This window comes from Saccopteryx bilineata, chromosome 1, assembly GCF_036850765.1.
Source record: "Saccopteryx bilineata isolate mSacBil1 chromosome 1, mSacBil1_pri_phased_curated, whole genome shotgun sequence".
Classification (NCBI taxonomy): Eukaryota; Metazoa; Chordata; class Mammalia; order Chiroptera; family Emballonuridae; genus Saccopteryx; species Saccopteryx bilineata.
In genome coordinates this window covers 270,553,765-270,565,982 of record NC_089490.1, presented here as the reverse complement: position 1 = coordinate 270,565,982, position 12,218 = coordinate 270,553,765, and the positions used below count along the sequence as shown (strand labels likewise).

Sequence of the window (12,218 nt, the reverse complement as noted above, 5' to 3'; positions counted from 1 at the left end):
TTTTCCCTGCTCCAGCTCTGGAAGGAGGCCCCCCCCAAAAGCCCTTGTTCCTTTTAATGGTGAATGGTATCTAGACACCAAGATCTGAATGTGAGTTGTGCTCACTGAAACTATGGCTTCACTGCTCCCAGGCCCAGTCAGTGGACAGCTAGCACACGCGTGCACGCGCACACACACACACACACACAATTTATAGGTATTTATATCTATATTTATATACATCAAAATCCATGATTTCACACCATACCTCCAATTCCAACTCAACATTAGGTATAGAGTGAAATTCTTTTTTCTGTAATTTTTTATAGAAATGGCTTTAAAACTCTCTGGGCGCCCTGGCCAGTTGGCTCAGCGGTAGAGCATCGGCCTGGCGTGTGGGGGACCTGGGTTCGATTCCCGGACAGGGCACATAGGAGAAGTGCCCATTTGCTTCTCCACCCCCCCCTCCTTCCTCTCTGTCTCTCTCTTCCCCTCCCGCAGCCAAGACTCCATTGGAGCAAAGATGGCCCGGGCGCTGGGGATGGCTCCTTGGCCTCTGCCCCAGGCGCTAGAGTGGCTCTGGTCGCAACAGAGCGATGCCCCGGAGGGGCAGAGCATCGCCCCCTGATGGGCAGAGCGTAGCCCCTGGTGGGCGTGCTGGGTGGATCCCGGTCGGGCGCATGCAGGAGTCTGTCTGACTGTCTCTCCCCGTTTCCAGCTTCAGAAAAAATACAAAAAATACAAAAAAACAAACAAAACCTCTCTGGGCCTAGATTTTCTCTGTAGGAAGATTTATAGCTTTACTGGTCACATGACTGTTCAGGTTTTCCATTTCTTCTTGAGTCAATTTTAATAAGCTGTATTTCTAGGAATTTACTCATTTATGTTTTCAAATTTATTGACACACATTTGTTCATAGTAGCCTCAAATTGTCTTTGAAATATCTGTATCATCTATTGTGTCTCTTCAACATTCCTGACACTCTTTCTTTCCTCTCTCATTCAGTCTCACCAGATCTTTGCAATTTTTATTATTTTAAAGGAACTCTATTGTATGTTTCTTTTCAGTTTCATCAACATCTTCCTTTCTTATTTGCTTTATTTACTCTCTTTGTTTGTTTTGTTTTTCTTATCCAAACTATTAAACTGAATGCTTAGGCTATTAATTTTCAGGCTTTCTTCTTTTATATAAACACTCAAGGTTACTTATTTCTAAGTATTGTGTTAGCTGCCTCCCACACATTTTGATTTGTAAATATTTTCTAAATTCCATCATATTTTTTTCTTTGAACTATGAGTTATTTACAAGTGTGTTTATTTCTAAATATGAGGGTTTTTCAAGTCATCTTTTCATTATTGATTTCCAGCTTAATTGCTCTGAGGCCTCACCATGAATTTTCCATGACTTTGTCTTTTGAAATTTATTGAGACTTGCTTCATTGACCAATCTGTTTTCAATATATTTACAAGTTTCATGTGGACTTGAAAAAATGTACCTTCTGTAGTTTCAGACTAAAGTGTTTTAGCTATGTCCATTAGGTTAAGCCTTTTTTGCATTATTCAAATAGTCTATAATATTCACTGATTTTTATTTACATATTTGCTCCATGAAATGGTGAAAGAATTACTTAACATCTTTCTCTCTGATGATGAATTCATGTATTGCTTTTCCTTATGGTTCTGTCAATATTTGTTTTGTTTTTGAGGTTATGTTATTAGAAGCACGCAAATTTAAAATTATTTCATCTGCTTGATGAAATGAATGTTCTAATCATTATGTAAAGAAATGTCTTATGATTTCCAGTAATGTTCGTTATCCCCAAATAGATTTTTTGACATTAATATGGTTTCATCAGATTTCTTCCCGTGAGTATCAACCCACCCTCTCACTCCCCTGTCCTGTGCCCTCGATAAATAGAGGCAGCTGTCCATTCTCATAACACCAGGCCACTGGTTGGCATGCTTGGTCCATTTACATTTCCTGTATTTAGCAACATGTTTGGAATTTGGTCCTTTCTATTTGTTCCATCCTCTTCATGTTTCTGTTATCTCCATCTCCTTTCTTGTCTTTTTTTCTTTGGGTTGATTACATTTCTCATTCCACTTTTCTCTCCACAAGTTTGGAAGTTAAATCCCAATCTCATTTCTCTTGTCCTGATGATTATCCTGGAAATTTTATTACAAATTAGCTAATCAACTGAATTAATATAAGAACTGTTGAACTATTTAACACAAATATCCTAATCCAAATGTATATGTTCTTATGGCTGGGATTTATTTCTCTTTGTTCTTATACTGTATCAGATATTGCTTCACGCAATCAGGGCCTGACATACCCACAGTCACCCCCTTCTCACCTTCCTTCCTCCTTGCATCTGAGATCCACCACCTGGAATTTCCTTCCTTCAAAATTTCCTTTAATAAAGTTTTCCTTGGGTTCAAGCTTCAGTAGTTTTGGCTGAGTATTCCTTAATTTTCTGCTGGTTCATCAATATATTTTAATAGGTTTCAGATATTTTATCTCGTATTTCTGGCTGTTATAAGCAGGAGGACTGACTGGGTCCTCACCTGCTTGCTGCTGGAATTACGTTTGGAGCACATCTTCCCCACTGGACTCAGGAGGGCGGGGACCATGGCTCTTCTGTTTACTTGCATTATAACAGGTTGTTAATGTGGAACTCCTTTACTCTGAATTTTGGCTGAAGCCTCAAGACAACAGGTACAAACTACATCCAAGCCTCACAGTGAAATTCCAGGTGACCTAGGCAGAGCTGCAAAGCCAGTGTCAGACATGAGAGACATTCAGGCTGGGAGGAGGGCTTCCTTGGAGGGGCGGTGCTGTGAGTCCCATACCCCCACCTGTACCAGGGGAGGGTGGGGCACTTCTCAACTTGTACCCAGTAAGGACCCCTGAGAGGGCCTGCCACCTGCCTCTTGGAGCTGATGGGGCCACTGAAGGCTGGTGTCTCTCTACACTCACTTAATCCAGGGAGTAAAGGCTGTACCTGGAGCTCCTGGCAGGCAGTAGGGCTGAGCGTGGGAAGCACCATGTGCCAACCCAGTCAAAAATGCACATTTCCTGAAGAGCAGGTGGGCCATATGCCCAAACATTGGCCTGGGATGTCTCAGATCTTCCCAGGAGGTGCTGCAGCCCTGCAGAGAGGCTGAAGGCACCATCTGACACCAGAGGCTAAGGAAGGAAAAGCAAGGGACCAGTGAAGAGAATGGATTATCTGAATTGGCCACCAGCAGCAGACAGACCCCAAAGGTCTCTCAAGAAACCATGAAAATACCCAAGAGCCCCTGGATCCCAGCCGAGGCGCATGTGCCAGTCACAGTGGTGCTGGTGGCCCAGGACCCCTCCCAGCTCTCCCTGCTCCCCCTGCTGCTGCTCAGCCTGCTTGGGGGGCAGTGACTTGAAGACACCGAATTAACTAAAAGGGACCAGAGTAGTCCTGGGGCTGTCCCTGTTCTTCCAGCTGCAGAGGGGGAACCAGGCCACAAAGGAGGTTGGCTGGGGCAGCAAGAGAAAGTCAAAGCTGTTTTCTGTTGACCTGCATTCCAATTCCTCCTGTGTCCTGGGGAGTGGGTGAAAGAATGGGTGAACCAAGGGCCCGCTCCACCTTTGAATCAAAGATAACCTCCTTATCTTTTGGAGGTTATTAAAGAGATGGTAGGGAAAATAAAACAGCACACAAATATAATCAAGAAAAAATAAATAAATAAACAAATAAAAAGGAACAAATATAATCAAGAGAGATCTTTCACAAAACTGTGTGGGGACCTCCTGGGGCCCTGAAGTCAGAGAGGCAGGTGGCCACACAATGGTCACCACAACCTTGGCATAGGGCTGGCTCTCTCCTGAGTGGTTCAAAACCAGTGTATCTTGGCTGGAAATGTCCCAAGGGAAGCTATCTTCTGGAAATGGCTCCAACAGGAATGACCTACATTTGTCCCATGGGAATAAACTCACCGAATGTTCAAAAGAGAAAAGGCTGGTCCTAGACTGCCTCCCACACCACAGGGCCGTCTCAGTCTCCTCAGGCTGCTTCAGCAAGATGCCACACATAGACAGCTTACACATGCTCTGGAGGCTGGACATCTAAGACCAGGGTGCTGGCAGATTCAGTTCCCAGGGACAGCTCTCTCCCTGGACCACAGACACGCCTTCTCTGTCCTCGCATGGCCTTTCCTCAGCCCCACAGGAGGGAGGGGGAGGGAGATCTGGCGTCATTTCTTGTAAGGACACTGATCCTCTCAGATCAGGGCTCCACCCTCATGATTTTATTTTATTTTATTTTATTTTATTTTATTTTATTTTATTTTACAGGACAGAGAGAGGGATAGATAGGGACAGACAGACAGGAATGGAGAGAGATGAGAAACGTCAATCATCAGTTTTTGTTGCGACATTTTAGTGGTTCATTGATTGCTTTCTCATATGTGCCTTGACCGTGGGGCTGCAGCAGACCGAGTAATCCCTTGCTTGAGCCAGCGACCTTGGGTCCAAGCTGGTGAGCTTTGCTCAAACCAGATGAGCCCGCGCTCAAGCTGGTGACCTTGGGGTCTCGAACCTGGGTCCTCCACATCCCAGTCTAACGCTCTAACGCTCTATCCACTGCGCCACCGCCTGGTCAGGCCCTTGTGATTGTATTTAACCATAATTACCTTCTTAGAGACCCCCATCTCCAATGATAGCCACCCTGGGGGATCAGGTCCTCAATATATACATTTGTGGGGACGCAAATATTCAGTCCATGAAAGAGCTCACAAGGGAAGGATGACTTTTCAATGAAGGCTATAACTGGTACAATTTAACTTAATAACTGTACAGTTTTCAGTCCTCAGTTGTAAGACCATTAATGGTCTCATGGAGCACTTCACTTCTGAAACTTAATGCACACGGCACCTGCGTGGGGGTCCCAGGACAGACGCTTGTGATTTGAGGGCTTCTGGGCCTGCCTGCTGAGGGTAGGAATGAAGCAGACCCTTCCAGCCCAGGTGCTTAGGGGACCAGGGTCAACCAGGCAGGGCTCCAGGACAGAAGTGCATGGAACTGGGTGCCAGATGTTGAGCACAAAGAATCAAAAGAACAGGAGGCCCCATTTCAACCACCTGGTACATGAAGAATGGGGGGCAGTGTTGTCACAACATGAAGAATCTCCAGGTTTTGTCATCTTTCTCTTCACAGTTGCGTTTACTGAGATTGTTCCCCTCTTCCTGGCACTTCCTGGCATCAAGAACACACATCTGTTACCCCCCATTGACGGTCCCATCTGTGGACTCGCTGGCGGACACTGTCCATGTGCCAGGCCTGCATGAACATCAGGCTCTCATCATCTGTGCGTGCTGCTTCTCCACACTGGGCACTTGTCCCTTGGACCCAATGAGTCTCCCGGATGAGTGGGCACTCAGGGAGGGTGACCTAATTGACTACTCGGCCTAAGTGCGGGGGTGAGGGGCTTCTTCGACCCACACATACTGAAGTGACACATCCTGGAAGGAACGCAGATCTGCTCCAGCCTCACTCCATACACCCTACATTTCCCCTCTGCCCACCGTCTCCCACAATACCCCTCTAGTGAATGGTGAGATTTATGAGTGGAAATCTCCGCTCTTGGGTACAAGCAAAGCGTTTATAACTCAGAAGCACCAGCCCTTTGCTCTATGCAAAAACCAAATAAATAAAATAATCTCACTGCCTTTTAAAAATTCATGAAAGTCAACACTAAAGTAAACATTCCCAGAAATTTTCAGGCCATTGTCACCCTTTGAAGATGAAAGTTTCCAGTTCGCGTCCTTCCCAAAGGTGACTTTTTATAGAGGCTCTAATGAAATTAAGTCATTCATTTCTGAGTCAGGAAGCACAGATTAAGATCCAATTCTTATGGCTTGACTTTTTTCTACCTACACAGTGGAAATGAATTCAGGAAAGTGTTTATTTAGGATTTCCTATAACATGTACAACTTCAGAATCCTTGGTAGAAAAGGTGTCATGGAGGAATCAGGTTTGTTATTTCATTCAGTGGTGACAGTCACAACATAAAGTCAGCTCAGGCAGGGGGGCCCTGCACCAGTGGGGGCTGTGGGATCAGCAGTGAGATGGGACTGTCACTCTGCTTCTGGTTAGAAACTAGGCATTCAGGTGGTTACCTGGACACTTACTGGAATAGCAGTCTTTCCAAGATGCCAACCTTGGCCTAGCTGGGCACAGCTGGACCGCTCCAGAGAGGAAGTGGCTGATCCCCTCCCAACCTCCCAGCCAGGAGGTCTGGTCTTCGTGGGTGTGTCAGTGGGAAGAGGATGAACTGATAGCCTCATGGTTGACCCTCAAACCTGACCTGAGTTACCCAAACAGCCCAGTAGCACTAGCTATAAAACAGGGCTTCAGAGGCACCCCGTGTGATGGCGCACTATCACTTTGTGTGACTTTCCTAACTTCTGCATCACGTCACAGCCCTCCTGGAAAAAAAAGCACAGTCGTCCTGCACAATGTAATAACGTTCCAGGTCACTGCAGTAAACTGACCTCAACACCAGGCATGGGGATGGAGCCCCTGGCATGGAGACAGAGCCCCCAGTGAGGAGAGACTCAGGCAACAGGGTACGAGCCCGTGACCCCCACAGCATCAGGCCAGGCTCTGAGGGATGACTGTGTGCCGGTAGCACACGCTCTGCGTCTGAAGGGCTCCCTTGGTCATTCCCTCCAGGAACTCTCTCAGCTTTGTGAACACAGCCCTTCCGGCCCGGCAGTCAGGGCATAATAACGTCTACTTTGTCACTTCTCAGAGTCATGCAGCTTTTCCTGATGAAACAGAGTTCCTTCTGCTCCTCCAGCATTCCCACAGCAGGCGTCTTTAGCTGCTGGGTGGATGCCTGCCCTCGCCCAGGGACCGTCCTGAAGTCAGCACTTCAGGGTGACATCTGCTCGCCCTCAATTACTGTGTAATGTGTGGTTACAAAACTTATATATAAGAAACTTAAGCGATGATGTCAACAATTATTTGACTAATTTGAATTATTTTTCCAGCAGCCCTGGCACAACTGGGTTTCCAAGACTACGAGCCTGGAGCCCCCACACCAGGATAACAACAGCACTGTGATGATTTTCTTGGCTGTTTTACACATTTCAGTTTTTCCTATTTATAAAATTAATACATTTCAATATGAAATTGAAACCCCTGGAAAGTAAAACAAAACCCCTGGTATGTCTCCACTCAGAGACATCTGCTGCTAACATGTTGGTGTGTTCAATTCTAGGTGTGCTGGCGCTGGCCAGGGCCTGCGGAGGGAGCCACGGAAGGCTCAGTGTTAATGTCATTCAGGTGCCCTCTCCAGCATCCCCAGCGCCAATACCCTTCATAACGGGCATCTGGACCTGCGTGGAGACCAGCAGGGTCCCCATGGTGAGCTGTCACACATGCCCAGGACAGACCCTCCTCCCTGAAGGGATGCAGGAGGACCAGTGAGAGGCCTGTGCAGAGCTCCCACTCCAAGGCAGGAAGCTGGCCACATCATCCCTGCCTAAAGTGCCGACAGGCATGAGTGTGGGGTGGACACAGGCAGGTGGCCTGGGGAGGCATGGGTATGCAGGGGGAGCAAGGACACCCCAGAGGAGCCCCAGGTATGGTCAGGTACGGTATGGCTCAGCCACTAGCACACAGGACCAAGCCCAGTTCAGCCCATCCCACTGCCACACAGCCTCATGTGCTAGCCTCCCCTGGGGGCAGACAGCCTTTTTGTGATGAGACACCTCATTGTGGCTCAGGACCAGCTCCACTCCACCCACAAGGGGTTCATGTCCCAGGACAGAATGGGAACACAGGTGAGTGGGCTTCACACAGAGGCGAGGAGGGAACTGAGGCCACCTGCCCAGAGTTCTCACACACAAAGCAGGGACTCTCGGGGGCCAGCAGCGATTACAGGATCAGGGGCTCCTGCAGAGGAAAGGAAGGCCCAGGGAGCCCCGGAGGAGAGATCAGTGATGGTATCCAACGGGAGTGCGTGGTAGCAGAGCCAAGTCCTCAGGAAAACTGCCCTCCCTCTCCTGGAGGAACAGAGAAAGCAAGCAGTGGGCAGAGGCTGAGTCACAGCCCACACACACCTCAGGGCAAACTTCTCCCACTGGAGTGGGAAGCAGACAGACCTGGTTCACATCATCCTAGGGCCCGCCCCTACCGTCCATCCTCACTGCAGCCTAAGGCGTTTTGTTCAGCGGCATGAGGAGGTACAAAAGTTGACAGTGGGTAGAGCAGGAACTACACTTTGTTGCAGTCCCCACCCCTCCCTGTTGTCCACACATGCCCACTTAAAACATTTAGTTTACCTGCTTCCAAAGTTCATGGTTTTATAAGAAGTTCAACTAATTGACTAGTAGTTGGAGTCACAAGTTTTAAAGTAGGTGACAAACACATTTCTTTCTCAGGAGCTGAGCCAGGCCACATGGAGAATAAGCACAGCCCGGACAAGAAGATGTGGGAGAGCACACCAGGCTCCCAGGACAGGAAAGCAACCACACAAAGCCAGCCACTCAGCCTTCCACTGGCCAATAGCACAGCACGCAGCAATCCGCCTGGCCCCCTGGAGCCCCGAGGTTGTGAGGAAGCCCCTGGGCCTAAAGCCAGTGAGGCCAAGAAGGGGAAACAAGCGCAGCCCCTCCCACCAGAGCTGCCCCGCCCACCAGAGCTGCCCTCGTTCATCAGCATTCGCGAATTCTCCTCCAAATGGCTACCCAAGACAAGTAGCACAAATCGGTCCATCCTACAAAGAAGGTGGAACCCAGGAGAGACCAACGAGGCACAGGTGGGCACAGGTGAGAGTCCTACCTTGGAAGAAGCTCTTCACCCTGAGGTAACTGACGCTGAGACGCAGGACCGAGAGCTTGTCCAGCTTAGAGACCACGTCTGGTGGAAACGGCAACAGGCTGGCCAAATGGTCCAGCTCGGCATTGAGGCGGTCTCGGTGCCGCTTGGAAGGGTTCGATTTCTCGGCCCCCACAGCGGGTTTCCTGTGGGGGAACAATCACAGACAGACTCAGGTGACTCCACCACAGGCGATCGGTCACACAGGTGGAAACCTGTCCCTGCTTCAAGGTAGAGTTGCTGCTAGGGAAAGAGGCGCTAAAACAAACTAAAACTCACCCATTCATAAAAATGTAAATGCTAAGAACCTGAAACTACACCTCCATGACTATATCTCACTACTGAAAGGGCATGAACAGAGATGAAGAACAGGGAGCCTGAGAACATGGGATGCAAGCTGTGTGCCTCCAGCATGGTTCCTGACCTTTCTGCGCCAACTTTCCCAGGAGTGGGAGAAAGACAGCTGGCCCTCAGCTGCACTTTCAGGAATTCCTCGGGGTTTAAACACACAGCCTTCTCAGGACCTGGAGTCCTAGCCCTGCAGTCCAGGTGAAACTCTGGGCCTCCATTCCTCCTCTACACAGCAGGGCTGAAAGTGGGGGGAAGAGGCAAGAGTAGTCAAGGACCGTGGGCACCATGGACGTGGTCCCACCTGCCCCTCCAAGGTTTAGAGTCAAGGGTTGGGGCACTGTGCAGGTGGGCAGGGCCCTGTAGGCTTTCTCCCTTTGACCCACAACTGACCTCCTCTCCCCTTAAGGGGAGTGTCCCCTGACCACCCTCCCTGACCTCAAGACGTCCACTTTCCTCACAGTGACCTTCTGCTTCTGCCCCTCTTGCTCCCAGGATGACAGCTCCTTCATCTGACCCTATTTCCCACCTCACAGAGCAGCTTCTCCCACGTGTCCTTCCTAGATCTCATCACAGAAAACCTCTCCCCTAAACGGCAGCTGAAGCGCTGGAGCTGCTGGGAGGGGGCACTGGCTCCAGGGCTGGCCCTCCCTGGGCTCCCACTGCCTTTAGGGGCTTGGGTATCGGTTGTACAGAAGTTCCTATTTTTCTATTGCATGTTCACTTGTGAGTACACTGAAAGCAGGCCTTACACAGCCTGTCCTCTCTGTCCTGTCAACAAAACCGTCCCCTGTGCTGTCTGAGGGCCTTGACCACAAGAACCGCAGCAGGACCAGCCGTCCCAACCCCAGAGTCACTTCTTATTTTTGTTGTTGCTGTTGTTGAGATATAATTCACATAACATAAAACTAACTGACTTAAAGTGTACAGTTCAGTGGCATTTAGTACATTCACAGTGTTGTGTAACCACCACCTCTATCAGGGTCCGAACCGTTTTCATCACCCCCAAATGAAACCCATACCCAGCTTCTCCCTGTTTCTCCTCCTCTTGGCCCGGAAACCATCATCTACTCTCTGACTCCATGGATTTACCCATTTGGGACATTTCACATAAATGGAACCATACAGTGTGAGACTATTGTGTTGGCCTTCTTTCCCTGAACATCACGTTTTTAAGAGTCGGCCATGGTGTAGCATTTTTTAGAACTCTGTTCTTTTTCAGGCTGCATAATGTTCCTGTGAATAGACTTGTCACATTTTGTTTACCCTTCGCCAACCCATTTTGTGGTTATTGTGACTGTGCTGCACACACAGCCATGTCCAAATTTTCACTTGAAACGTGTGCTCAGTTCCCTTGGGCATAAACCCAGCAGTGGAGCAGCTGGGTTGATATGTAACTCTGTGTTTGACTTTTAGAAAAACTGCCAAACAGTTCCCACAAGGACTGAACCACTTACATCCCCAGCAGGAGGGACTCAGTTATTCCACATCCTGCCCACACTTGTGATTCTCCTTTGTAGCCTAATAGACACTCTCACTATTGTTCAGTGGTATCTCAACATGCTTTGATTTTATGTCCTGATGACCAACAATATTGAGCATCTTTTCATGTGTTTGTTAGACATTTGTGTATCTTCTTTGGGAAAATGTCTACTCAATTCTTTTGCCCATTTTTAATTGGGTTATTTGTCTTTTTATGGTTGAGCTATAGGAGCTCTTTATATATTGTAGATACAAGTCCTTTATCAGATATCCCATATCTTTGGTTATCTTTTCACTTTCTGCTGTGTATGTGTGCGCATGTGTGTTTTGTCTTAATGAGGCCCCTCCCCTGATTTACTCACACCACTAGCCAAAACGTAAGTAGGTAAGAGACTCGGGGATAAACTGAGCAGACTCCAATGTGGACTGGCACTTGCTGGCCAGAAAAGAGACCCACCCTATCAATGAAAGACCCTCCACTCCCAGGTTTCCTTGGAAGCAGGGCAATACCAAGGGTTGGTGTGGGGTCAGAGAAGAGACAAAAGGAAATGGGCAGGAAGTCCTGGCTCAAATCTCACCTCTGTGTAGACCTGGGGGACCAGGCATCCACCTGCGTCCCCAGAGAGCATGTGTCTGAGAATGAACTGAGTATGACTATTCTGCCATCCTCCATCCCCATGGGGCACTTGGGGCACGGGCATTCACCTGCTGAAGAAACCAGTGTCTAAAGAGCTTGGCAGTCATCACTCTGCTCCTTCAAACTTCCTCAGAACACCTGGCTGCCCCCTAATGTAGCTCTTCTCTCCCCCATTCTCAGCTCCAAGGGCCAGAGCAGGAACTGCCCATTCCACATCCAGGTGGGTGAGAAGGGATGGGGTAAGGGACACATGGAGAAAGCTCCAGTCCCCCAAGGCAGAGACCCAGCAGGAAATGATGGGGACAAGGGACTCAGCACTATCAACACAGGAACAGAGCAGGAGGAACCAAAGCCAGCTCAGATGAAAGGAGAGTTATAGAGGAAGCCCTGTGACACCAAAAATATGCAATTCTTAGAATAAATCTGACAAAAGACAGCCCAGACACCTACACTAAAACTATAAAATATTGCTGAGAGATGCCTTCCTAGAGGCTCTATGGGAGGGGGGTCTAAAAATACACACAGACACACACACACACACACACAGCTGAGAAAAAATTTAAAGATCAAAATCACTAAAAAAATATACCACGTTCATAGATTGGAAGACCTGATATCATAAGGTGGCAACACTCTCATAAAGCTGATCTATAGATTCAATGTAATCACAATTAAAATTCCAACCGGCCTTTCTATAGAAATTTAGAATTGATGATTCTAGATTTGCATGGAAATGCAAAGAATCTAGAACAGCCCATTAAAAAAGAACAAAGTTGATTGGAAGCCTTCTCTAAAGCACAACATTTAAGATGATTTGGTATTTGAGACAGGATAGACATATACAGCCTGACCAGGCGGTGACACAGTGGATACAGCATCAGACTGGGATGCAGAGGACCCAGGTTCGAGACCC

The 12,218-nt window shown here is 48.1% G+C and overlaps 1 protein-coding gene across 1 annotated transcript in view; it reads right to left on the bottom strand.

Annotated features, from left to right (window-relative positions):
* AHRR (aryl hydrocarbon receptor repressor) overlaps positions 1 to 12,218 on the bottom strand; it is a 95,809-nt gene that overhangs the window by 57,505 nt on the left and 26,086 nt on the right. The window contains exon 3 of the mRNA XM_066253595.1: positions 8,803 to 8,984. Within this exon, the coding sequence (XP_066109692.1) occupies positions 8,803 to 8,984 (182 nt within the window). The remainder of the gene's footprint in view (positions 1 to 8,802; positions 8,985 to 12,218) is intronic.